Source organism: Suillus subalutaceus, assembly GCF_016647625.1.
Source record: "Suillus subalutaceus strain FC151 chromosome Unknown DFJ58scaffold_1, whole genome shotgun sequence".
NCBI lineage: Eukaryota > Fungi > Basidiomycota > Agaricomycetes > Boletales > Suillaceae > Suillus > Suillus subalutaceus.
In genome coordinates, this window is record NW_024540250.1 from 658,619 (window position 1) to 680,651 (window position 22,033).

At 48.7% G+C, this 22,033-nt stretch overlaps 8 protein-coding genes across 8 annotated transcripts; 2 read left to right on the forward strand and 6 right to left on the reverse strand.

Moving 5' to 3' along the window:
* Positions 1 to 21: 21 nt before the first annotated feature.
* On the reverse strand, positions 22 to 2,807 carry DFJ58DRAFT_752853 (succinate dehydrogenase). The gene is made up of 13 exons (XM_041387880.1): positions 2,556 to 2,807; positions 2,447 to 2,502; positions 2,278 to 2,389; positions 2,201 to 2,224; positions 2,107 to 2,148; positions 1,970 to 2,047; positions 1,448 to 1,919; positions 1,099 to 1,398; positions 998 to 1,047; positions 641 to 945; positions 489 to 587; positions 318 to 435; positions 22 to 270 (listed from the first exon to the last, which is right to left on the reverse strand). The coding sequence occupies exons 1-13, from the start codon at positions 2,682 to 2,684 to the stop codon at positions 121 to 123; spliced, it is 1,935 nt and encodes a 644-aa protein (XP_041251300.1). The 5' UTR covers positions 2,685 to 2,807; the 3' UTR covers positions 22 to 120.
* DFJ58DRAFT_752858 (rab-GTPase-TBC domain-containing protein) lies at positions 2,808 to 5,862 on the reverse strand. The gene is made up of 9 exons (XM_041387881.1): positions 5,694 to 5,862; positions 5,512 to 5,641; positions 5,224 to 5,460; positions 5,097 to 5,134; positions 4,902 to 5,044; positions 4,469 to 4,787; positions 4,264 to 4,409; positions 3,813 to 4,213; positions 2,808 to 3,760 (listed from the first exon to the last, which is right to left on the reverse strand). The coding sequence occupies exons 1-9, from the start codon at positions 5,738 to 5,740 to the stop codon at positions 2,960 to 2,962; spliced, it is 2,262 nt and encodes a 753-aa protein (XP_041251301.1). The 5' UTR covers positions 5,741 to 5,862; the 3' UTR covers positions 2,808 to 2,959.
* Positions 5,863 to 5,875: 13 nt separating this feature from the next.
* On the reverse strand, positions 5,876 to 8,292 carry DFJ58DRAFT_752860 (heat shock protein HSS1). The gene is made up of 5 exons (XM_041387882.1): positions 8,171 to 8,292; positions 7,962 to 8,111; positions 7,355 to 7,911; positions 6,475 to 7,299; positions 5,876 to 6,416 (listed from the first exon to the last, which is right to left on the reverse strand). The coding sequence occupies exons 1-5, from the start codon at positions 8,212 to 8,214 to the stop codon at positions 6,040 to 6,042; spliced, it is 1,953 nt and encodes a 650-aa protein (XP_041251302.1). The 5' UTR covers positions 8,215 to 8,292; the 3' UTR covers positions 5,876 to 6,039.
* Positions 8,293 to 8,472: 180 nt separating this feature from the next.
* Positions 8,473 to 11,389, reverse strand: DFJ58DRAFT_752865 (phosphatase 2A regulatory B subunit-domain-containing protein). Its single transcript, XM_041387883.1, has 8 exons — positions 11,243 to 11,389; positions 10,657 to 11,191; positions 10,406 to 10,602; positions 9,499 to 10,355; positions 9,351 to 9,452; positions 9,042 to 9,300; positions 8,911 to 8,983; positions 8,473 to 8,855 (listed from the first exon to the last, which is right to left on the reverse strand). The coding sequence occupies exons 1-8, from the start codon at positions 11,264 to 11,266 to the stop codon at positions 8,767 to 8,769; spliced, it is 2,136 nt and encodes a 711-aa protein (XP_041251303.1). The 5' UTR covers positions 11,267 to 11,389; the 3' UTR covers positions 8,473 to 8,766.
* A 70-nt stretch (positions 11,390 to 11,459) lies between these two features.
* Positions 11,460 to 13,271, forward strand: DFJ58DRAFT_752869 (uncharacterized protein). The gene is made up of 5 exons (XM_041387884.1): positions 11,460 to 11,682; positions 11,733 to 11,810; positions 11,863 to 11,906; positions 11,958 to 12,460; positions 12,513 to 13,271. Exons 1-5 carry the CDS (start codon positions 11,676 to 11,678, stop codon positions 13,042 to 13,044), a joined length of 1,164 nt encoding a protein of 387 aa, XP_041251304.1. The 5' UTR covers positions 11,460 to 11,675; the 3' UTR covers positions 13,045 to 13,271.
* Positions 13,272 to 15,697, reverse strand: DFJ58DRAFT_752873 (citrate synthase-like protein). Its single transcript, XM_041387885.1, has 16 exons — positions 15,491 to 15,697; positions 15,375 to 15,434; positions 15,275 to 15,313; positions 15,148 to 15,222; positions 14,893 to 15,095; positions 14,600 to 14,841; positions 14,429 to 14,545; positions 14,298 to 14,376; positions 14,120 to 14,245; positions 13,955 to 14,066; positions 13,860 to 13,901; positions 13,772 to 13,808; positions 13,650 to 13,718; positions 13,563 to 13,598; positions 13,476 to 13,505; positions 13,272 to 13,419 (listed from the first exon to the last, which is right to left on the reverse strand). Exons 1-16 carry the CDS (start codon positions 15,572 to 15,574, stop codon positions 13,379 to 13,381), a joined length of 1,392 nt encoding a protein of 463 aa, XP_041251305.1. The 5' UTR covers positions 15,575 to 15,697; the 3' UTR covers positions 13,272 to 13,378.
* A 91-nt stretch (positions 15,698 to 15,788) lies between these two features.
* On the forward strand, positions 15,789 to 16,829 carry DFJ58DRAFT_752874 (Pre protein translocase subunit Sec66-domain-containing protein). Its single transcript, XM_041387886.1, has 4 exons — positions 15,789 to 15,908; positions 15,964 to 16,356; positions 16,410 to 16,669; positions 16,723 to 16,829. The coding sequence occupies exons 1-4, from the start codon at positions 15,818 to 15,820 to the stop codon at positions 16,750 to 16,752; spliced, it is 774 nt and encodes a 257-aa protein (XP_041251306.1). The 5' UTR covers positions 15,789 to 15,817; the 3' UTR covers positions 16,753 to 16,829.
* Positions 16,830 to 21,410, reverse strand: DFJ58DRAFT_752877 (uncharacterized protein). Its single transcript, XM_041387887.1, has 19 exons — positions 20,941 to 21,410; positions 20,721 to 20,890; positions 20,484 to 20,670; positions 20,326 to 20,434; positions 20,177 to 20,279; positions 20,011 to 20,123; positions 19,855 to 19,963; positions 19,588 to 19,802; positions 19,142 to 19,538; positions 19,010 to 19,092; positions 18,706 to 18,955; positions 18,575 to 18,657; positions 18,349 to 18,525; positions 18,185 to 18,294; positions 17,972 to 18,134; positions 17,460 to 17,917; positions 17,288 to 17,423; positions 17,107 to 17,236; positions 16,830 to 17,054 (listed from the first exon to the last, which is right to left on the reverse strand). The coding sequence occupies exons 1-19, from the start codon at positions 21,270 to 21,272 to the stop codon at positions 16,939 to 16,941; spliced, it is 3,441 nt and encodes a 1,146-aa protein (XP_041251307.1). The 5' UTR covers positions 21,273 to 21,410; the 3' UTR covers positions 16,830 to 16,938.
* Positions 21,411 to 22,033: the final 623 nt, after the last annotated feature.

Here is a 22,033-nt window from a genome sequence, read left to right on the forward strand (position 1 = left end):
ATATATAGATATTTTTTGCCATTTTTGTCAAAATACATGAATTTATTTTTCGTGCATACAGCGGACGGCATTTTTGACCCGTTAAGAAGATATAGTCTATCTAGTATCAGACAACCCCACTCAGTATGTCCGCTTGAATGGCGGGACCGCCTTGCATTCATTTTCATCGAGAGTCTCGCCAATGACACTGCGGTACTTGAGAGTGACATCGGGCGAGTTGACATCGGGTTGTATTGTGAGGGTGTGCTTCATCCAGTGGTCATCGTCACGCTACAAATAGTTTAGATAAATTCATAAGGTGTGATCTGGATACCAACCTCAGGGTAGTCCTCGCGAGCATGAGCACCTCGAGACTCCTTGCGAGCAGCAGCAGCCGTGATAGTTTGAACTGCACACTGTAGGAGATTGCGTAGCTCAAAGGTCTCAACGAGATCACTAAGATGAGCACGTGAGGGAGGAATCAGAATCATATAAACACAAAGCCGTACGAGTTCCAGATCATGCTCCTATCCTTGATGCCAACATTGTCAAACGATTTGTATATCTGATGGATCTTTTGAACACCTTCGTCGAGAGTCTGTTGTGTGCTGCGAGGATCGTCAGTATCCCTTTTCGTTCGGACGAAGTTGGTGGAACGCACCGGAAGACAGCGGCATCGGTTTGCATGGCTTTTTGCATATCCAACCTTATTTCGGCAGTAGGTTTGGGGCCATCTGCATTTCTGATCCGGTCCAAGAACTCCACGCTTTCAAGGCCGGACTCCTCAGGAATAGCCTTGTGAGCCTTTCCAGGAGTCAAGGTCTCCGCGATATGATGAGCGCACGCGCGACCGAAGACGACGAGATCCAGGAGGGAGTTTGCACCAAGACGGTTTGCGCCGTGAACGGACACACATGCAGCCTCACCAGCTGCATACAGACCAGGGACAATCTTGTCCTTGCCATTCTGACCACAGCTTATGAGCGGAGTGCGACGGATACAACTACCGCAAGCTCACCTCGTCAACAGTCAGCACCTCGCCAGTGTACCTGGTGGGAATACCGCCCACTATCGGAAGGTCAGCCACAGTCCAGAAGACAGTATAGTAGAGATACTAACTGTTATAATGGACAGTAGGTAGCACTGGGATAGGCTCCTTAGTGACATCGACTCCAGAGAAAATAGCAGCAGTCTCGGAGATACCAGGCAACCTCTCGTGGAGAACTTCAGGGGGCAAATGACTGAGCTGAAGGTATAAGTGGTCCTTGTCAGGCCCAACACCACGGCCTTCGCGGATCTCGATCGTCATTGAACGAGATACGACATCACGGGAAGCAAGATCCTTGGCCGTGGGTGCATAACGCTCCATGAAACGCTCACCCTCAGAGTTCAGGAGGTAGCCTCCCTCGCCGCGAGAACCTAACGCACAGTCAGCCACAATACAGATACCTTACAGAAAGACAATCACCCTCAGTGATAAGGCAGCCGGCACCATAGATACCGGTTGGGTGGAACTGAACAAACTCCAGATCCTGCAGAGGAAGGCCAGCACGAGCAACCATTGCATTACCATCACCCGAACAAGTGTGCGCACTCGTGCAGCTGAAATAGGCACGACCGTAACCGCCGGTTGCGAGGACTGTCTTATGTGCCCTGAAGCGGTGGAGCGTACCGTCCTCCATATTGAGCGCAATGACCCCAACGCACTCGCCATCCTGCATGATCAAGTCCAGAGCAAAGTATTCGATGAAGAAATTCGTGTTGTGTCGCAGAGACTGGCCGTAAAGGGTGTGGAGGAGAGCGTGGCCGGTACGATCGGCAGCTGCAGCACAGCGGTATGCTTGGCCGCCTTTGCCATACTTCAAAGACTGACCACCAAAGGCACGTTGGTAAATCTTTCCATCCTTGGTACGGGAGAATGGAACACCATAATGTTCAAGCTAGAAAAAGTAATAAGCCAGAGAAACAAGCACGTAACATCTAAGCTGACCTCGTAGACGGATCTGGGAGCCTCGCGACACATATAATGAATTGCATCTTGGTCACCGAGCCAATCAGAGCCTTTAACCTGTCGAAATTCAGATCAACTAAACGACTCGGGAGTGTAATATATCAAATGACACGAACCGTATCGTACATGTGCCATCGCCAGTCGTCTTCCGTCATGTTCTACAGGTAACTCATCAGCGAAAAGACTTTAAACTCCTCAATGTGCACTTACACCGAGAGCAGCATTGATACCACCCTTGAAAGTGTGATATGAGTGTGTCAGATACTGCTGAACATGATGCAACGTACCTGCGCTGCAACAGTGTGACTTCGGGTTGGGAATAACTTAGTTATACAAGCCGTGTTAAAGCCAGCTTCCGCAAGACCGAAGGCAGCGCGAAGACCTGCACCACCAGCACCACTAAAGGGTCACATGCTCAGCTCTGATGATTCTTTATTGGTCCGGAGCGCTACTCACACGACAATAGCATCGTACTCGTGCTCGATGAGGGGGTATTTGCCTGAAGACCAGGACTTAAAAACTGTCAGAACAGTAGAAAAAACGACATGGGAGCTGGGAGATATACCTTGACCTCCTCTGCCTTGACTGGATTAGACGCGACGACTCTCCTGACGGGGAGTGAAGTGGAAAAAGCGCGCTGAGGACGAAGCAGAGCCCGAGAGGGCACTGCCTTGGACACCGACTTCCTGAACATGGATGCTGTCGTCGTCGACGACGAGGAAGAAAAATAAACGAGAGACTCCGATGAGCTACGGGAAAGTTGTTGACACCCGGAGGCCTTGCAATGGGAAATCACGCGCGAGTCGGCCAATGGCCTTCCCACCATTGGTCGCCCAATCAAACTCCGTACAACCTCCGCAATGACCTTCCACTACGTAGTACATACCATAATCTAAATATATTAATCCACGCACAGATATCTATTATGTAGCACGATCGTCATCTCTTGTAACCACCACAAGCAAAAATCTACTTCAGAACTCCCAGCGGATCGTGCTGTTGCACTTCACTTCGGACCTTCGGACTTTGATCGCTCTTGACAGCCGCAGGCAGGATCCCACCCACGTCAGGTGTGCGTTGGAAGGGATTATTAGATGATAGGCGAAGGGGTGTCCGCTGCATCGTAATCGGCTTGACGGAGAACGTCCCAGTCGATGACTGAGAGCGATTATGAGTCGACAATGCCATAGGAATCGCCTTTGAGGCCATCGAAGGAGAGTGTAATGGAGTAGATGCCGTTGACCGAATAAACACAGGAGTTCCGGACGTGAAATTTTGAACTTCCCGCTGTAATGGCGGTGGTGGGTGTTCATTTGTAGGGGTCGTCATTGAACGTTGTCTTGGTGGGGACACAGACGCCTCCATAGACTCTTGCTTGTTCTGACCTTCCAAACGCTTATTGTATTCTTCCGCCCCCCACAGACGGCGCTCGTCAATCTCCTTCACCTCTCCACCTAGGATGTCCCTCACATAAGCTAGTGACTCGAGAGCTTCCTTTTGCTGCACCGAAACTCTCGCAGCATCCTCATCCTTGGCTTCCGATGATTCCTTGGACTGCAGAACGCTTAGTATCCAAGTGATCGATTCACCAAGGCGTTTATTCTGCCCTCTCAGCTCTATTGCAGCACGTTCTGTTTCCATGCGGCTTCCATTCTCCGAAACGTGCCTGTCATCTGTTATCTGCTCGTCGAGCAAGGGATATGCTGCATAGGGCGCCGATACCGTAGATGGCGTGCGAACCAGAGACGCGGCCAATTCGGGGAGGTTGCGCTACGATACCACAAATCAGCAGAAGGACACTCTCGACATTGTCTAGACTTACCCTTAGTTCGGATACCGCATTCATTACAGTCTTGTTAATCCCAAGGCTCTCCCCGCGATCCATGAGCCCCCGAGCAATCAATTCTGGCAGCCCAATCTGGAATGAGGGCGACTGACGCATATGCTCTCCTTGCCCAGAAGAAGTTCCATGGAAATCTGATGAGGTCGGAGGACGTGCCCTCCGCTTCACTTGGACAGGTGAATCTGGTACTTCCAGGGGAATATTTAGAAGGTTGCGGTTTTCAGTCATCACAATCGCGCCCGCGGAGGGTGTACGGGACATTTGCAGCAACGATGCTTGACGAAGCAGTAGGATTGCGTGATGCGGGGCTCCATCTTCTACCTGAGAGGGAGGGTATCGCAATAGGTATGTTAGTTGCATGCTATAGTCCGATGGGATCACTGCATATCGTTACTATCTGAATACAACTCGAGAAGGCATCGAAACTCACATTTGGTTCGTATACGTATAAGCATAGCCACGCATATCCACTGAGCGAGCTCAGAGATTGGGATTGGGCTCGCAAACAGCCCGTCCCATAGAATCATCGCATCGTCCATAGAAAGTTCACGCGTGAACAACAGGCGAAGCCATCGTCTGACGATGTGATCGATCACATTAGCCTGAGAGGGCCCAGAAGACATGAAACCACACACAATCCATAGATCTGCGGCTCGATGCCCGAGTTCTGCAATACCCCGTGAAGAATGGGATCGACGGATTTTAAAAGACTGTTTTGAATGTGGTTGCAGACCAAGGTAATCGGTGACATATACGGCTTAAAGTTGACTTGACCACGAGCAGAGGACGTTTCGACAGACGACGGTTCGCGCCACTCGTACCACTTGGAGATGCCATTCATGATGGCGCAAAAAAGTGCCCATGAATCAGCTGCAATCCACGTTCGCGAGCAAATCTCCCGAAAGACAGATTCGTCCGACGGTGATGTAGCGTCATCGGCAGTGGAGTCATAATCTATAGCCAAAGATATTTATTCTTCAGCTTTGAAAATAGTCATATGAGCGGACCAAGCAGACGAGACGTAGACTGCGGACACATGAAAGATATAACAGTGGTTGGATCACATACCTACAGCGTAGTATACGGGTGCAAGTAGCTCATGCATGCCTTGCCGGTATTCAATATCGGGATGCATGGCAGCGTATAGGAACAGGATATTGGTGAGTTGCTGCTGTACATCATCGTCGCGAAAGTAACCTATATCAGGGAAACTGCAGGAAGAAGATGTACCACAAACAGTAAATCTTTAGGAAGGGAACTCACGTCCGTTCAACATCTTGCTGGATAGTTTTTCCTGAGATCTACAGCTGCGAACCATTCCCTCCAAGGGTTCTTCAAAGCACATCATTAACATGATGATTGAGTGAGTACATGCAAAAGCACCTCCTACCTCATCGTGCAAACTGAGAGGGTTGTTCGTCTCCAAATCCGTTGGCGGCTTGGCGTTCCTCCTCGGAATGGTAAGTCCTGGCACGACAAAAGTCTCATCATAAGATCCATCTGGAGCACGCATCTTCTCCAGCAGCAGCTCGGAGTACTGCTTTCGAAGAGCACGTAAAGCCTCCAGCGGAGGTACTGGTATTTCGTGAGGCGGAGGTTCCAGCGGCACGTTCTTCAAGAGGAACAGCTAAATGGAGTCGGTATGAGCACACGGTCTGATTCATTGTGTTTGCCTTGCCTTCCATGCTAGACTTCTCCCTGGTACACCGATACCGCCATCTGAAGACTGGAGAAGGCGACCTGCTGTGATCGCATCTCTTAGCTTGGAGAGACTCGACCCTTGATAAAAGAGCTGGTCGTAGATATTCCTAAGGACTAGCTTTGTGCTGATTTTTCCTGATAAGTTTCGATATAACGAACCTTGTCATGTGTTGAGGGGGTCTTGTCCTTGAGCGTAGTTGTGCCATGGCGAACGCTCAGTGTTCCGAATGTTGGAGCTTGCTTTACGCACGCAAGAGTAAGGATGACATACTGAGACAGGTCACATTAATACACCATCTATACTTATCTCATTCAAGGAACGTTTGCACCGGACAAATGCAGAGATGAAAGGAAAATTCATTCTAGGAAATGCGATAATGTAGCATACAAAGTTGTAGTAGAGACATTATTTGTTCATGACACACTCGTACCGTGCAATGCGATGAAGATATGACGTAAAATGCGCGACAAAAACACTAGTCAAACAAGAGAACAGGCGGCTGCTTTAGTCGACTTCCTCCACCGAAGGACCATCCTCGCCAGCACCAGGGAAACCACCTGGTGCACCACCGGGGAAACCACCAGGAGCACCACCAGGGAAACCACCAGGAGCACCACCAGCAGCGCCATACAGCTTCTGCATGATAGGGTTGGCGATGGCCTCCAACTCCTTCTGCTTCCCCTCGTACTCCTCCTTCGATGCTTCCTGTGATGCATCCAGCCAGGAGATGGTCTCGTTCACGGAGCTCTCGAGCTTCGACTTGTCGGCGGGGTCGAACTTGTCAGCAAGCTTCTCGTCGGTGATGGAATTGCGAAGGTTATATGCGTATGACTCAAGGCCGTTCTTGGCCTGAATGCGAGCAGCAGCGGCCTCATCCTCAGCTGCAAGACAACAAAGTCAATTTATGCATCTAAACAGTATAGAAGAGCAAAAACATACCCTTGTATTTCTCAGCCTCGTTGACCATGCGCTCGATCTCCTCTGCAGACAAGCGACCCTTGTCGTTGGTGATCGTGATGCGATTTGACTTGCCGGTGGTTTTGTCAGATGCAGAGACGTTCAAGATACCGTTGGCGTCAATGTCGAAGGTGACCTCAATCTGAGGAACACCACGAGGTGCGGGAGGAATACCAGACAGCTCGAACTTGCCGAGCAAGTTGTTGTCCTTTGTGCGTGCACGTTCACCCTCGTACACCTGGATCAAGACACCAGGCTGGTTGTCCGAGTATGTCGAGAAAGTCTCTGACTTCTTGGTGGGGACGGTAGTGTTACGCTTGATGAGGGCGGTCATGACACCACCAGCAGTCTCAATACCGAGCGATAGAGGTGCAACATCGAGAAGCAGGAGATCCTGGGTCTTCTCAGAGGTGTCGCCGGAAAGAATGGCAGCCTGAACGGCAGCACCGTATGCAACGGCCTCATCAGGGTTGATGCTCTTGTTGGGCTCCTTGCCGTTGAAGAAGTCGGACACGAGCTTAACGATACGGGGGATACGCGTGGAACCACCGACAAGGACGATTTCGTGGACGTTCGCCTTGTCGATCTTCGAGTCCCGGAGGACCTTCTCAACGGGCTCGAGCGTGCTGCGGAACAGGTCCGCGCACAGCTCCTCGAAACGGGCACGAGTGAGGGAAGTGTAGAAGTCGATACCCTCGAAGAGGGAGTCGATCTCGATGGAAGTCTGGGTTGCCGACGATAGCGTACGCTTGGCACGCTCGCAAGCAGTCCGTAGACGACGGAGCGCACGGGGGTTGGAAGAGAGATCTATGACTTTATTAGCACTGGAATTAAGAAGAAAAAAAACAAGAAAATTACTTACCCTTCTTGTGCTTGCGCTTGAATTCTTGCGCAAAGTGGTTGACGAGACGGTTGTCGAAGTCCTCACCACCCAAGTGAGTGTCACCAGCGGTGGCCTTCACCTCGAAGATACCCTCCTCGATGGTCAAGAGGGACACATCGAAGGTTCCTCCTCCAAGATCGAAAATGAGGACGTTCCGCTCACCGACAACTTTCTTGTCGAGACCGTAAGCGATAGCGGCAGCAGTGGGCTCGTTAATGATACGAAGAACGTTCATTCCAGAGATGGTACCAGCGTCTTTCGTAGCCTGTCTCTGAGAATCGTTGAAGTAGGCAGGGACAGTGACGACAGCGTCGGAGATGGCGTAGCCCAAGTAGGACTCAGCGGTCTCCTTCATCTTGAGGAGAACCATGGATGAGATTTCTTCGGGAGAAAACTCCTTTTGCTCCCCCTTGTACTCCACTCGGATGTAAGGTTTACCACCCTTGTTGAAAACGATGAAGGGGAAGTGCTTGATGTCCGACTGGACCTCAGCATCGTCGAATTTACGACCGATGAGACGCTTAGCGTCGAAAACGCTACCATAACGCGTTAGCGCGAGAAACGAAAAAAAAGATAAGAAACTTACGTGTGGTGGGGGTTCATGGCGACCTGGTTCTTGGCAGCGTCACCAATCAACCGTTCGTTGTCTGAAAAGGAGACATAGGAGGGGGTAGTACGGTTACCCTGGTCGTTGGCGATGATCTCAACACGATCATTTTGCCAAACGCCGACACAACTAGATAATGATGATTTCATGAGTATGGCGGTCCAAGACGCTCCCTAAACGAAACTTACGAGTAGGTGGTGCCCAAGTCAATACCAATAGCTTTGGCAGGCATTTTAAGAGATTAGGATTCTTGAGAGGATTAAGGATGTGTTTAGAGGAAGTTTATGCTCTGCGAGCTCACCTGAGGAAAAAGATAACAGTGAAGGGAAACAACTGCGAACTGACATCTTTTATATGAAAGATATTCTTCGTCATTCCAGGACGTTCCTTCAGTATTCTAGAGGGTTCTTCCCTGACGTAGATCGATTACATAACCACGGCATACTCCTCATTTGGAAAAACTAGGGTTCACCTGCCCCAGGTACCACGGCACCGCTTTCAGACAAATGACATTGGTATGTTGTTGGTCACGATAATGTCCAAAATACTTCTATAAAGGATATGTATCGTACGGTAGAAATTTCAGAAGCACATAACAAAATGCTCCAGGCTTGCTCATCAGAACATAAAATGACACGCCGTGTACGAACTAAGATAGCCCCGATGTCGGTCGAGAAATATAACACAGGCAGGTAGCGCAGAATTGAATTGAAAATGTCGTCAGTCATGTGGGTCTGATAGTATCTTGTCAATTCGCAGTCATGATCATATACGCGGTCGGCAGTTACGCTCCATTCGTATGATGCCCTCCAATTCCAAGAGTATCGTCCAAGCTCCGATGGGCTTGTAGGTCGCGAATTACAGACGGATCCACTAAACACGAGGTATAAGCTTAAACTGCGGTTTGATAATATGAAAAGGCACGCGCCAGGAAGAACGCTCTTTCGTCGTACATGAGGACTCTGAGAAGCAGGCTCACCTCCAACATGGGGAAACTCACGCTGAAACCACGTGGTAAACAGATGCACCAAGATTGTAGATGGTCGAGGCGCCACTCACATCCAACCCAGGGTCAGCCATGGGTACTCGTTCGATACCCGATTCGTCCAGGTCACCAGGAATATCGCCATCAAGTGACACTGCATTCAGCTCCATCGATAAGTCCAAAATATCCGAGTCATCGCTAGGCGATGGAGGCGGTGGGGGTAAACGTTCGACCTCTTGAAATCCAGGAGGCAACTTCCCGCCAGCATTCTGTATTGCCTTCTCGCGGACTTTCTGCCATTGGTCATATCGCTCAACAGCATGTTGTTGCTGCCTGTCATCTTGTGTTCATCTTAAACTAACGTAGAATGTCAGTGAACTCACTCGATTTTCCGTTGCTTGTAGTGTTGCATCGTATCGTCAAACAACTCCGGGTTGATCTCCATAAACAACTTCAGTGCATTATACACCATCCCATGAATAGTCCTAACGAGACGTGAGTAGCATTCTATTATTAGAAAGGTAGACGTACCGGTTCCAGTGGCTCTTGGAATTTGTATACAACGCGGGAAAGACGATTGGGAGGAGAACGGCTAAATTATCACTCATGAGATTGACTACGTATTCGTTGTTCCAGTATAACAAGGCTCGCTCGGCGACCTGGAAGTGCTGGCTGTTGATACATCGCGCAAGTTGCTGGAACAGCGGGACCTGGATCTTCTGGAACTCCAAGGGATCGGTAACATCAAGTACTTCTTCGACTTCATTCAAGAACATGACCTCTTTTGGGGAGTTGACCTTGGGCCAGAATTTCAGCAGTCCGAGCATAACCTCCTCTGCCAGGGCTGGATCCTTCTCCAGGAACTGCACGACACAGTATGCAAGCTGCGGGTGATAAAGCGAAAGACTCTTGACTTTATGTAGGGGAAGGAGCACCCGGGTTAAGAATGTCTTGTGCTCATCCTTTAGAGGTAGGGCAAAGCCGTTGATGATTGAGCCCAAGATTTCAAGGAGCTCTGCAATGCCATTATGTCTCTCGGATTCGTAGACGAAATGATAAAAGACGTTGTTTATCGACCGACGGATAAAGGCCCGAAGGTTGAGGAATTTACCGTAAATGCGGTGTAGGGTAGTCTTGAGAAAGTCGCGTTCCCGAGGGTCTTCAGAGTCAAAGAGCTCGAGGAGATTTAGCACGAAGGGTTGGTCAATGTATCGTTTGGCGAGATTGGTGTTGAAATCTGGGCTCTCGACGAAGCGGAGGAAAAATTCGTACACAATCTGGAGATGAGGCCAAGCGAGTTCCAAGACAGGCTCATCTTCTTCAGGGTCAAAAGCATCACCGGTGGGGTTGACAGGCGGGGGTATTGATCGGAAGAGGTTGACAGCAAACTGATTTGAGAGGTGAGTGGAAGATGGATGTTGTGTGATGAGAGACTAACCATGTTGACAACCTCGGGGTATATATTTTCAGTGATGACGTTCCTCTGAGTTGTGATATACTCGAGCATTTCGTGTAAGGTCTGTGCCTTTATTTGTTTACCTTTAAGTTCTGCACTCGCATCATTGAAGTCAAACAACACCCGGCACTGATTGAGCTTCTTGATGAATAAAAGAGAACGCTCGGTGAGGGGAGTATCTGGATTTAGTCAATTAGTGACGCGACACGGGTATGGACGGAACGCGTAATTACCTGAGAAAGGGGGCAATTTTTCAATGTCAACCTTTTCAGTGACGACGAAGCGACTGCTACGCTGCTTGCGTGGAGGTTTTCCAACGATAGGGATTGTATCACGTGGACCAGAACGTAGACGATTGAGAGTGTTGGCGCGGGGAGGAGTGGAACTACCATCTAAACCAATTGTGCTGCGCTCTGGAGAACTATATGGACCTGAACGGGGTGCTAGGTCAGGTGTTGGGTCTGAGCTAACGACGACGATGGGAGGAATGGGGGTTGGGTTGACTGTGGAAGGGTACCTGCGATCTGGTGGAGCAGGAGTGATTGAAGTAGAAGAAGCGGATCGACCAGACGAAGATTGTGCTTGTGAAGTGAGAGAGTGATTACTAGAGTTGTTAACTGATGCGCCTGGCAGACCAGTTGAAACAGGTTGAGGAAGTGGCTTTCCAGTGTTTGGTGGGGGTGGTGGAGGAACTACTGCTGAAGGAGATATAGATTTTTGATCTTTGGACTTGGATGAGGAAGAATCTTGAGAACTCTTCCTGTTGAGCTGTTCATGAAAAGGTAAGATAGATACCGAGTAGTGATGAATAGAACTAACGAAAGATTTCTTGAGCCCCTTCATAATGATGGCAGAACAAAAGTCTGCGATACACTATATCGTTTGCACTTGACCAAGGATTAAAGCTAAAGTCGTTGCTGTAGCGTACTAGGGCTGACTGCCACTGACAGGATCGATGAAGGAAACACTGTGACTCAACATCACATTTCCGTCACAAGTCACAACTTTTTAAACATATGCCTACAACAATAAAACTGTCCACAAACCACAATTGCCAAGAGCTAGTGAGTCTCTGTAGATACTTAAACGTGGACTGGTCACCGAGGGCGCTAGCACTATGATGAATTTTGAAATAAATAAAAAGTTAATTTAAGGTGGTATTCCTTTTCTGGAAGTCACAACGGAGCATCATAGTAACGACCACTTGCCAGCCAGTTGCTTAACCTTGCTCCTCATCCTTCTCATCATATCTATGGCTGGTACGTTTCAATTATTCTTAAATCTATATCGCTGATTTTCAGTGGTTTAGCCATTTACGCCGTATATACCTCTCCTACACACCCGCCTATTCCAAACCATCTTCCTACTCTGATAGTAACTCCTCATGGCAAGCTTCCTCCTCTCATACTCCAATTGCTCATTAATTAATAAAACAACAGGTCAACCGTCTAACATTCTCTACTCTTACCTTCACACAAACTTTGTATGTTATAATATTACTTATATTAAATCCCTTCTAATCTCTCCTTATTAGAATTCAGAGAATTACCTTTTGACTCCCTCTCCCCAAGGTGACCTCTGTGTCGCAAAGCTTTTCCCCCCACGCCAGAATCCTGGTAAAGCTACTGCATCCGACCCTGGTCATTCAAACCCTCCTACCGCGCGCTCCGTTCGATGCGAAGCTTCCCGTAATCTAAAGTGGTCAATTGCAAACACAGGCGTCATATCACCCATCTACAAGCTTTCTCTACCATCCCCTGATTCCCCTGATCTCCCCCTCTTCCAAATATCCAAACCAAATCCTAATGCCGCTTTCTGGAGCATGTTCTACTTCGCTTATGCCGGTCACAATATACCCCCAAAGCGCATCGAATTTGGAAAGGTACAGAAGAACCCCCCAGGTCCAAACGGTGGCGGAACTAGAATTAGCATTACTGGAAAATCACCCGAGGAAAAAGCAGTTTGGCAGACCCTGGGAGAGGGAAACGAGGACTGCGTCGAATGGGTCGTTCTCTGTGCAGTGCTGAACCTTCTCGAGTATGTCATTCATCGTTTTATCACGTGTCTATCCCACGCTGACGTGAAACAGCGATGAGATCATGAAGGCCGCCGAGAAGAACCCACCTCCACCTGCCACACCCGGTCCCATGCCCAACAGTCCTCCTGGCGCTGGCGGTCGACCAGCGCCTGTTGCGCTCCATGACCCCGGTCCAACATCCGCACCTCCTCCCCAAAGTCAACCACGCCCTGGTCCATCGCAGCAGCAGCATCTACCCCGTGGTCCACCCCCTCCTCATCTCCAAGGAGGAGGGCCAGGACCCGCCCCGGGTGGTCGTCCCCCACAAGGGTTCCCTCCTCCACGAGGGTTCGCACCTGGACAAGGACCCCCTCCAGGGTCCATGCCACCTCCAGGGTCCATCCCCCCTGGTCCTGCTCAAAGCGGCTATCCTCAAGGGTTCGCTCCTGGACGTCATCCCCAACCTCAGCAGCACCGCATGCCGGGTCCCCCTAGTGGCCCTCCATCTGCTATGCTCCCTGGCCGTGCGCCACCGCCACAACAGCCATACCCACAACAAATACCCCCTCCTCAACAACAGCAGCCAACGTCAAGACGTTTCTGATACTCTGGTATACCTGGACAGCTCATCATGAGACAGTCTACTTTACCCCCTTTACCCTCTCCTGATCATTTTTTGGTACCCGACACCTTCATAGGTGTCACGAGTTCGCTGACTCTGGACTAGTCTCTCTTTCGTCTTTCAGTGATCGATCTAGTTTGACCTTCTTGATGATATTGTCACTCTTTCGAATCTCTCCGGTGTACGATACCATGCATTGCATTCTTATTGTCTTCCCATATTTTGCGGGATATAAATGTGGTTCCAATAAAAATAATGCCAGATGCCCACACAAAATCAGGGGGACCCGTGAGAGAGATCTCAGTGCCTTGTCTATCTAGTTCTTGATAAGCTTCTGAAGGGCATCCATTGAATACGCTGAATAAAAACACCGATCAGCACTATCACTTGTTCCATTTTCGTCAGATACGCACATTTGGGTCGCTCGAGAGGTAGTCCCAGAGCTATATTCACCACATATATCAGAATCCTCACTATCGGAAACCATCATCAATACTGACCTCGTGCCCACACCAGTTGGGTCAGAGCTCCCAAAGCTAGATTGCGGCGCATGAGCGATATGAGAAAGTTAGTGGGCGATATCTTACCTCTGGAAACACCAAATATAACGGTGTAGTACTTGAACTCAGTCAGACCGTAATGGTACAACACGCAGCCTTTTATAAAGATTCTCAGGACTCAGGACTATGCCATGTGTGGAAGGACTTGCCTGAAGTTGCATCGACATTCGGATAAGGGTTTTTCGTCTTCAGAATAACGTCAGTAGGATTACTCCACTTGCACACGAGCACACACACCTTTCCATGCTCCTTGAGAACATCGGGGGCAATCTCAGCCGTCTAAGCGGATAGATAAGTATGATTTAGGAGATGACGGTAATAGCAATCCTGACCTGTTGCACGAGCTGAATTATAGGACTTGCTTGCAGCTCTGGGTGAGTCTTGCAGAATTCCTGGAGAGCAACGAATCGAGGATCAGGGTTACGCAGGACCCCATGCCCATATCTAAACATTAGGTTAGGGTATGCCCTGTCAGACTCAGCACACAAGGGACATACCCGGGGACGACTTGGCCGCTCTTCAACGTCTTCCAGAGGTAGTCCCTGATGTTCTCATGAGTTATGTTGTCACCAATCTCCTTCTGCATGGCCATCTGCCATCTCAGTACTTCCTGGTTCGCTAGACTGAAGGAGTGTGTCAAAGTTTGAACTACACGTGCAATGACTGGAAGCGTACCCATGAAGAGGTCCAGCAAGTGCAAAGAGAGCGGCGGAGTAGGAGATATACGGGTCAGAGAGCGTTGATCCAACGAGGTCTGATCGTTCTCGTGAAAAATGGGTACAGCATCGATGCAGAGGAGTACTCACGAGCGGTGTGAGCCGAAGCATTACCACCTTCATGGTCACCGTGCAACGCGATGTACAAACGGAGATACTCCGTCAAGTGCTCGTTTTGACCAAACCCGAGCATGTTGGAGTAGTTGCCTGTACGTACACTAAGCATACCTTTGCAGATGATACTAGCCAGATACTACTAACCAACGAGATCTAAGTTCTTGTCAACAGATTCTAAAGATCTCTCGGGGTGGTAAACATTGCGGTAAATACGGGCCGCTAGGGCAGGGAGTTTCGCGATGAGGTTCAAGCAGTCTTCAAGAGTGTATGTCCAATACTCCGGCTTCTTGATTCCACGTTCATAGGCTGCCTGGAACTCGGAGTCGTGGTTCAAAGCTGCAACACCCATGCCCAACTGAGTCATGGGGTGGAGGGTCTTTGGTAAGCTAATAACGAAATTAAATTGACAGACTATGGACACAGTAGCAGGGACATACGAGTCTATAAGTTGCGTGACGAAAGACGGAAGTTCTCCCTTCTCTGCAAGCTCGGCGGACAGTTGACGACTTTGCTCCGGGGTGGGAACTTTGCCAGTCAGAAGAAGCCAGAGCATGCTCTCAGCTGTCATTTCCTTGCCACCGGGTGCTGGGGGGAGCATCTTTTGGCAATCTGGGATAGTCAATCCGTGAAAACGGATGCCCTGGATAATGCTTTAGCGTCGGGTCATCTGTAATTCGAAAGTTTTCGCGAACCTCGTTCGGGTCCAGGACCGAGGCTTCCCAGAGCATGGCTTTGAGACCACGCATGCCACCAAGGATGTTCTCCACCTATTTGACGCGTCAATAAGCTTTATGGTCATGAGAAGTTGTTCAGATCGACCTTGATTTCCCCCACTACAGCTTGACTGTGCTCGGCTTTCTATTACAGGATGGGGACTAATGTTAGGCTATTATAAAGTTTGGAAGAAAACGTGACCGACCAGTTTCTTAAGTTGTTCTTGCTTCGCCGGGATCACTTCTTGAAGTGTCTCTTTGAGAGACTTAAGAGTTTTTTCTGAGTAAAGACGTCATCGAATAAGGCAGTGATATTAAATACCTTGGTGGAAGCCAGACGCCTAAAGCCATTGGTAGAGATATTTCTCGCAACAGACTTTGCCAGAAAAGAAGAACGACCAATCATAGTGAAAGTAGTGAGTTGGCTGGAAGTAATAAGCAGAGGATGTGTCTTATAAGTGCTCGGATCAAGAGCAAGTACATAAGGCGTCCGCTCACATGCATGTGAAGTTCGGTACTTAAGAAACCGAGGCGAGCAGGATTGCCAAATTCGACAGCTCTGCCGGCATGGATACAAATATGGACAAAGCTGCCGCGTGGCGCTTATTGTCATGGTCAATCTTGTAAGTCCACGTCTCCAGCTGCCATCATGGCTTCAGTCCTGGTCCCCGTTCTATACGTCGGAATAGTCATTTCAAGTTTATTACTCTTCAGCCATTTCTCCAGAAAACGCAGTGCAGGTGAGAACTACCAGCAGTTTCATCATCGTGCATACTGACGTGTAACGTGTAACAGGCAAGCTATACGAACCATACTTTTCTTCACATCCAGAACGCGATGTCTACGTTTCTTTGCTGCAGAAGACAGACCCTCCAGCTCATGAAGCCCTTCTTAAAGCTGCTCTTGTTCGCCGTGCAATGACAGACGTTTCTCGCGTGGTTAGACTCCGTGAAGACAAGCCCGCTCTACAAAATCTTCTGCAGAAAGGCTCAATTGGCGATGACCTCTGGAATAGTCTCTTGCAAGCAGAGAAAGAGCTAGAAGCAGAAATAATGGAGGTCGTCGCAGAGGCTAATACCTTTGTCGAGGGATGGGGAACCATAATATTCCAGTCAGCCGGTGAGATGATCGCGAATGAGAAAATGCGTACCGTCTATGAGGAGACCCCAGCATCTAGAGAAAAGAAAGGTGCTTGCTTCACGTGTAATGTCCGAACAACTTTCTAAATTTCTTCCCTTCAGAACAAAAGTATGGAAAAGTAGGAGCCAAGATCGACCTCCCTCTACCGCAGCCAGTCCTCATGCCCGGACCACCGCCACCTGGTCACCCTGCCCATGCTGCTGCGCTCGCGGCAGCTGCAGCTGGAGGTGCTCCAAATTCTGCTCCTGGAACCCCTGTTAAGCCTCCGAATAATCTTATGCCTCCCCGCGCTACTAGTACAAAGCCAGAGAGCGTGGCGTCAAGCGATGGTGAGAGCCACGATACCTCGTCTTCAAAATCCGTAAGTACCACTTCCAAATCACTCTCAAATAACTCAAGCCACATCACCCACAGTCCAAGAAGAAGGGTAAGAAACGGAAGTAGTCCCTAGCACATGTTCATACATACCTTGTCCATTTCATGCAATACACATGCACAGTGCACACATGTCTTGCTGAAACTCGATTGTCGATACTGCGTAAAATTGAGACAAAAAAGTACAATGTGCTTAAGATAAAGGACGCCACGCAGAACACAATCCGAGTCCAAACCGTACATATCGCTTCACAATCAACCTCTGATGACGATGGCCTTCTCTCCTGCTGTTCTTGCCTTGCCCGATCTGTCTATGTGATCCAGTCCAAGGACATCTTCTGGCGCGAATTTGTGGTCGTATATGGTGTCCTCTGTGTCGTTGTCATAAAACAGCAAGCTTTCGCAATAAAGTTGAGCGCTCACCATCTTCGATGTATGACGGCTGCTTGAAGGTAGCCACTTGGATCAAGGCAAACCGATACTTGGCAAAGTCCTTGTCTGATGCACCTATTCGCGTCTGCAGACGCTTCTTTGTGTCCGCGAATTTTTCACCCTTGAATCACTCGTCAAAATAAAGCCATGGTAAAACGGCAAGGATGCTCACAGATTTTACGACGAATCGGAAAGGTACACCATGCGTTCGTGCAACTTCCCTATTGAAATGGAAGACACTGATGGTCTTGCTAGTTTCGTCCGCTTCAAGTTCGTCTCGAGGTATTTCCTGTTTCACGTTTAAATCGCTGATAGAAAGAGACAACCAGTAGTAGCTTGCACACCTCTGCATAAGCTCAACAGGTTCAGGGATGTTCCCAATCATTTCCGAGCCCGTAAACTCCTTCTGGAACTTCCCATCTTTCGATACCTCAAAGACACGAATCTTGGCAGTCCCTCCAGGGCTCAGCGTCACTTGCTTCGCCAGGTGATCAGCAAGATCATGGACCGAGCTCGTCTTCGGCAGCAGGAACGGGTATGAAGCCTCTTCTTTATTATGGATCCCCGTCCACATAATCTTGAGGCTTCGTTTTGTCTCCAGCTCCACGATGCTTACATCCAGCTTCTCGTACAGAATGACGGTCGTCGTTGGATTGATATAACTCGGAACCATGATTTCCTGGATGCTCTGGTTTAGAGATCGCTTGAGGACTGATTTGGGTGATCCGTTCGTTGCATGAGTCGTTGTGAATCGGAGCTTGATTGGATCATGTCTCAAGAACTCTCCAGCCTTTGTCGACATCTGGGCAGGTTATCAGCTACTCAAGCCACTGTCACGTAGGGGAAGAGCACCAACCATGTCATAATTGTGCTTCTTGCTGAGGATTAGACTGAACTCTGGGTGATCGTGGTCTGGGTCCTCGAACTTCGGTCGGAAGATGATCATGACGCGGTTCTGGAGGAAGTCGTAAAAGTGTATCGGGTTGGCGTACATACCCTGGGCATCGAGGTCGTGGATCCTGAACAAAAATTGAGCATAGATCGTCGAGAGTAGGGATTGAATACTCACTCTTTCTCGGAGTGGTCGACCTGGAAACAAATGACATCACCATCCTGAATCTCACTCTGAGCAAAAGTGAGCTTCTGCTTCATCTGCTCGATCATGCCAGGCTTAATTTCCTACAACCAGTCAAGAGTAAGAACTTCGCCCGAACGGCAATTCTGCTAGCGCACCTCAAACAACTTCAGAGGAGTGCCAGGTGCCCACCGCATCCGCTCATTAATCAGCGGGTGCAGATCCAGGACTTTGCTGTTCCTCGACATATACACCTTACCAATACCGAATAGAGTCTGCTTCGCCATGTCAAAGTGCTTGAGAAAGATCATGATGGATCCCGCTGGTGGCTCAGGCTGCAACAACGCGTCAACGAACTTCCTGCAGCACAGAATAGTGACATACCTTGCTTGGATCGGGTATTATATCAAGATACAAACGAAGATCATTCTGCCTTGCTGCCATATTATTGCGAATCACCTCGACAGCTACAGCAAGTATTAGGGATCAATAGCTGCGAAAGGACGAGAGCTTACTGAGCGTCGGTTCATTCTCAGGAATGTGAGTATCAGGGCGAACAGTCTTGTTTTGACGGTTGACCAAAACCCAAAGGCGTATTTTGTTCTCCGGAAGATTGAAGTGGCTCGCAACACGCGATTTGAAAGTACTGTATGTCTCTTGTTTCAAAACACGGAAGCTCGGTAGATCCGACGGCGGCCAGTTCTTTTCATCAAAGGTAGCAAGATCAAAGCCTTCGTGATGAGCAAATGTATCATCAGTGATGACCTAAGCTGACGTGAGCAGGAGAACGGGTAAATGACACGAGACGGCATCACGAACCTTGGCCGTGAGGAAAAGATGCTGCTCCTCGCGTTCCCGCTTCTTAGCTTCGATCTGCAGTCTCTCGTCCTCAAGTCGACGCTCTGGGATTATGGTCAGCAACACGTGTTTCTAAGTTAAGAGGTGACTCACTGAGATGTGCCGGGGTGTCTTCGTCCTTCCAAGCCGAAAGGATTTCATCGGTGGCCGATTCACGGATGTAGACCAACATATACGCGTTGGTGAACCTTTTCATAGCTCGTACTTGATTGCGTTGTAGTGGAGGAGTGATGCCATTCAAAGGTTCGCCACCGTAGTTTTCCTCTAATACCTCGCGATCAGTGACTGGGGTGACCTTATCATCATCAAATTTGAGCCATCTTGTCTCCCGATCGGGTTTGATGAGTGCAAAGTAATGTCCACCATATCGATCCCCTGAATGTACCAACACACCATGTAACTTGTAGTTCCATGACTGCGAACGATCAGCGTCCTCATCCAGGAACTCTGCGAGGTCGATTTCAAATGGGAATTCATGACGATCATTGATCTACAGAAGATTGATCAATGAGAATCACATTAAGACTTGTGCCACGAACCTTCGCCATCGCGTCACGTTGGATATCATACTCGAAACGCTTTAGTTGCAGATGGAGCACAGGAGGGAACGATTGGAAGAGAATTCCCTTCTTCGCGTCTTGGAGACCAAACCCTTCAGCTTGATACTTGTTCTCGCCCTCCATCATTTCAACGGCGACGTAGTCCTTGAATGACTCGTACAGGTTCTTCATTCCCTTGACGTTGAGAGATATGTCTGGATCAAATAACGCGTTAGATAGTGCTAGATGGGACAAAATCTATATTACCGTTGAAGTCCTCAAAAACAGATGATTCAAATTCGACATTCACGCATTTGATGTAACTCTTCATCTTTCCAACGAAGAGCTTGGAGATTGCACCTTCGGCCTTCGTACCCTAGACGGGATGAGACACTGCAGGGCATGTGATCCGAACTCTGATACCTTCATCTTGGTCTCCAACTTGTCTTGGAGCACGCGGTTAAACTCTTGAACGTCATGTTGTTGATCAGAATCAAATGATTTCCACCCAAACGATTTTGTCAATTCCGTAGTTCCTGGGGGATTACGTTTTAGGAAGGATCACGGGGTGAATTGACGTGATACATACCAACAGGCTGATCTGATGTCTGAAGATGATAAAACACCCGTTGCAAAGCGAGGGGTACGCTTTCGGTAGGGTGCTCGTCTTCGGTTGGTATTTGGTACACAGCCTAAACGCCACGTTAGCTGAATAATAAATGACAACGCCATGCTCACCTTTCGGAAATAACGCGTACAGAAAAGAGATTGGAGAAGGGAATTCATGTAACACGTCGCGCCTTGGTTCTTCAAGCCAACGTAGCCAGTCTCCTTCTTGGAGTCATAGCTGAACGGAATCGATAAGGATGCCTGACATCAGCAGGATGAGTACGCACTTGACAAAATTGTGCCACAAGACGCCGGTAGGATCCTCGAGTACGCGAACATATACAGTAACATCGGCCGACTCATCCTCGATAGTTGGACGCGAATGGCCTTCTTGAATATTGAAGAGTTTGCGCAGCTCACTGAAGCGAGTGAAACCCCAGTCACATTCCTCGGCGATAAAGCGATGGTGAGCATCTACGAAGTAATGGTATTGTGGAGCAAGTGAAATAGAATGAAGAACTTACGGCTAACTGTAAAGATGGTGGGGTCATGGGGATTGGAAATGACGAGCGCGAACTGGGCACACGCGTGCCAACCCTCTGGGGACTTCTTTGGATCAGCGTAATCAAGGTAGACAGAGACGGTGTCATTAGGTGGTGCATTAGAATTTCCAAAGGGAAATAATAGTATGCGCCTGTTAAGAAAAGTGAGGGTGAGAGGAAGAGCGCCCTGTGATAGACTAACCATTTGTGACCACCGCATTCAAAGTCAACACTTGTGAGCCTCTTTTCCAATTTCTTCCAATTGTTTATCCGCCAAGTATAGACCTGAAAATCTTTGACATCATGCCCTAGGTCTGGCATGTGCTTTGATGCAAAAGCTTCGTCTACATATGATGATATGAAGGGGTAAGTTGATGATGCAGAGGAAATAGAGCTTACGATCGCGAACGGAGACGACTTCATCAATGATCTCCATGGAGGGACCGCCATTGACTTTTTCGTCCAGATGATCCATGGTATCACTCTTGTGTGGCTGAAATGTGAGTTTGACGTATCCAGGTTGTGATATGACATACCATGAAAGTCTGCAAATGAGCAGTTCAGAGGATGGATAGAGGACTGTAGCGTGTTGAAATATAAGCTGATGGTACCGCGAAGAGACTATTATCTGTGACAATAATGCTCCAAGTGACGCTTGTGAGTGAAGTGACGAAGGTCGGTGGGAATCGGTCATAGACCGCATCGCTCTCGTAAGCAACCCCCCCACAGCACATATAAAAAAGTTGACCCCTCCAATTAGGAACTCTGAAGCTTGTTCTTTTTTTTTTATGATGATCAACTGAACCCTCGATGCTGGACGACGCTCTCGATTATTATACACGATCCTTAAATTGTCTCGACAGGGTTGACCTCAGTGTCACCACCAGCCTTTCCGCTGTTTCACTGTCGGTAATGAGTCAAAATCGTGTAAAAGCAGGTCGGACGGACTTTTGGACTCTTCCCAGTTTCGTTTTGAGACTGGGAGTAATTCTCCAAAAGTCTCTGACGATGCCATGATCACTTTGTTTCGATAATGTTCAATTGATATCGTCGCTCCTGGTCAATGGCGGACATCACTAGCACTAGTTGTATTATATATTTACTCTTGCAATGAAATCTTATCCGGCCGCCATATCATCTCATGAGCCCTTGACCCACCATGGCTATGCTTATCGAGCCATGCGTTTATGGTGCTGCTACGATGAGCATCAAGTCAGAATGAACTGTCTATAGTAACTCGGATCACTAAATGCAAAGTTTGGTTCCCACAAATTGTCGTTACCAGCGCTCAAGCA

Bases quoted from the DNA above. Each gene is read 5' to 3' on its own strand.
- DFJ58DRAFT_752853 (XM_041387880.1), bottom strand. From the start codon at position 2,684: ATGTTCAGGAAGTCGGTGTCCAAGGCAGTGCCCTCTCGGGCTCTGCTT. The intron at 2,225-2,277 runs GTACGTTGCATC...CACACTTTCAAG, and splicing joins GTCACACTGTTGCAGCGCAG to GGTGGTATCAATGCTGCTCT. The intron at 271-317 runs GTTGGTATCCAG...AACTATTTGTAG, and splicing joins CTCGCGAGGACTACCCTGAG to CGTGACGATGACCACTGGAT.
- DFJ58DRAFT_752873 (XM_041387885.1), bottom strand. From the start codon at position 15,574: ATGATTGGTCGTTCTTCTTTTCTGGCAAAGTCTGTTGCGAGAAATATC. The intron at 15,435-15,490 runs GTATTTAATATC...AAAACTCTTAAG, and splicing joins GGCGTCTGGCTTCCACCAAG to TCTCTCAAAGAGACACTTCA. The intron at 13,599-13,649 runs GTAAGATATCGC...GCCGCAATCTAG, and splicing joins TATATTTGGTGTTTCCAGAG to CTTTGGGAGCTCTGACCCAA.
- DFJ58DRAFT_752869 (XM_041387884.1), top strand. The intron at 11,811-11,862 runs GCAAGCTTCCTC...ATAAAACAACAG, and splicing joins TCTGATAGTAACTCCTCATG to GTCAACCGTCTAACATTCTC. The intron at 12,461-12,512 runs GTATGTCATTCA...GACGTGAAACAG, and splicing joins GCAGTGCTGAACCTTCTCGA to CGATGAGATCATGAAGGCCG.
- DFJ58DRAFT_752860 (XM_041387882.1), bottom strand. From the start codon at position 8,214: ATGCCTGCCAAAGCTATTGGTATTGACTTGGGCACCACCTACTC. The intron at 7,300-7,354 runs GTAAGTAATTTT...ATAAAGTCATAG, and splicing joins CAAGCGCAAGCACAAGAAGG to ATCTCTCTTCCAACCCCCGT. The intron at 6,417-6,474 runs GTATGTTTTTGC...GTTGTCTTGCAG, and splicing joins CGAGGCTGAGAAATACAAGG to CTGAGGATGAGGCCGCTGCT.
- DFJ58DRAFT_752858 (XM_041387881.1), bottom strand. From the start codon at position 5,740: ATGGCACAACTACGCTCAAGGACAAGACCCCCTCAACACATGACAAG. The intron at 5,135-5,223 runs GTAGGAGGTGCT...TCGCAGCTGTAG, and splicing joins CTCTCAGTTTGCACGATGAG to ATCTCAGGAAAAACTATCCA. The intron at 3,761-3,812 runs GTAAGTCTAGAC...GTGGTATCGTAG, and splicing joins ATGCGGTATCCGAACTAAGG to CGCAACCTCCCCGAATTGGC.
- DFJ58DRAFT_752877 (XM_041387887.1), bottom strand. From the start codon at position 21,272: ATGTCATATCACAACCTGGATACGTCAAACTCACATTTCAGCCACACA. The intron at 20,280-20,325 runs GTGAGCATGGCG...CGTGGCGTTTAG, and splicing joins GTACGCGTTATTTCCGAAAG to GCTGTGTACCAAATACCAAC. The intron at 19,539-19,587 runs GTTCGTGGCACA...AATCTTCTGTAG, and splicing joins AACGTGACGCGATGGCGAAG to ATCAATGATCGTCATGAATT.
- DFJ58DRAFT_752865 (XM_041387883.1), bottom strand. From the start codon at position 11,266: ATGAAGGGGCTCAAGAAATCTTTC. The intron at 9,453-9,498 runs GTACGTCTACCT...ACGTCTCGTTAG, and splicing joins TCCAAGAGCCACTGGAACCG to GACTATTCATGGGATGGTGT. The intron at 8,856-8,910 runs GCGCGTGCCTTT...CCTCGTGTTTAG, and splicing joins ACGAAAGAGCGTTCTTCCTG to TGGATCCGTCTGTAATTCGC.
- DFJ58DRAFT_752874 (XM_041387886.1), top strand. From the start codon at position 15,818: ATGGCTTCAGTCCTGGTCCCCGTTCTATACGTCGGAATAGTCATTTCA. The intron at 15,909-15,963 runs GTGAGAACTACC...AACGTGTAACAG, and splicing joins CTCCAGAAAACGCAGTGCAG to GCAAGCTATACGAACCATAC. The intron at 16,670-16,722 runs GTAAGTACCACT...CATCACCCACAG, and splicing joins ATACCTCGTCTTCAAAATCC to TCCAAGAAGAAGGGTAAGAA.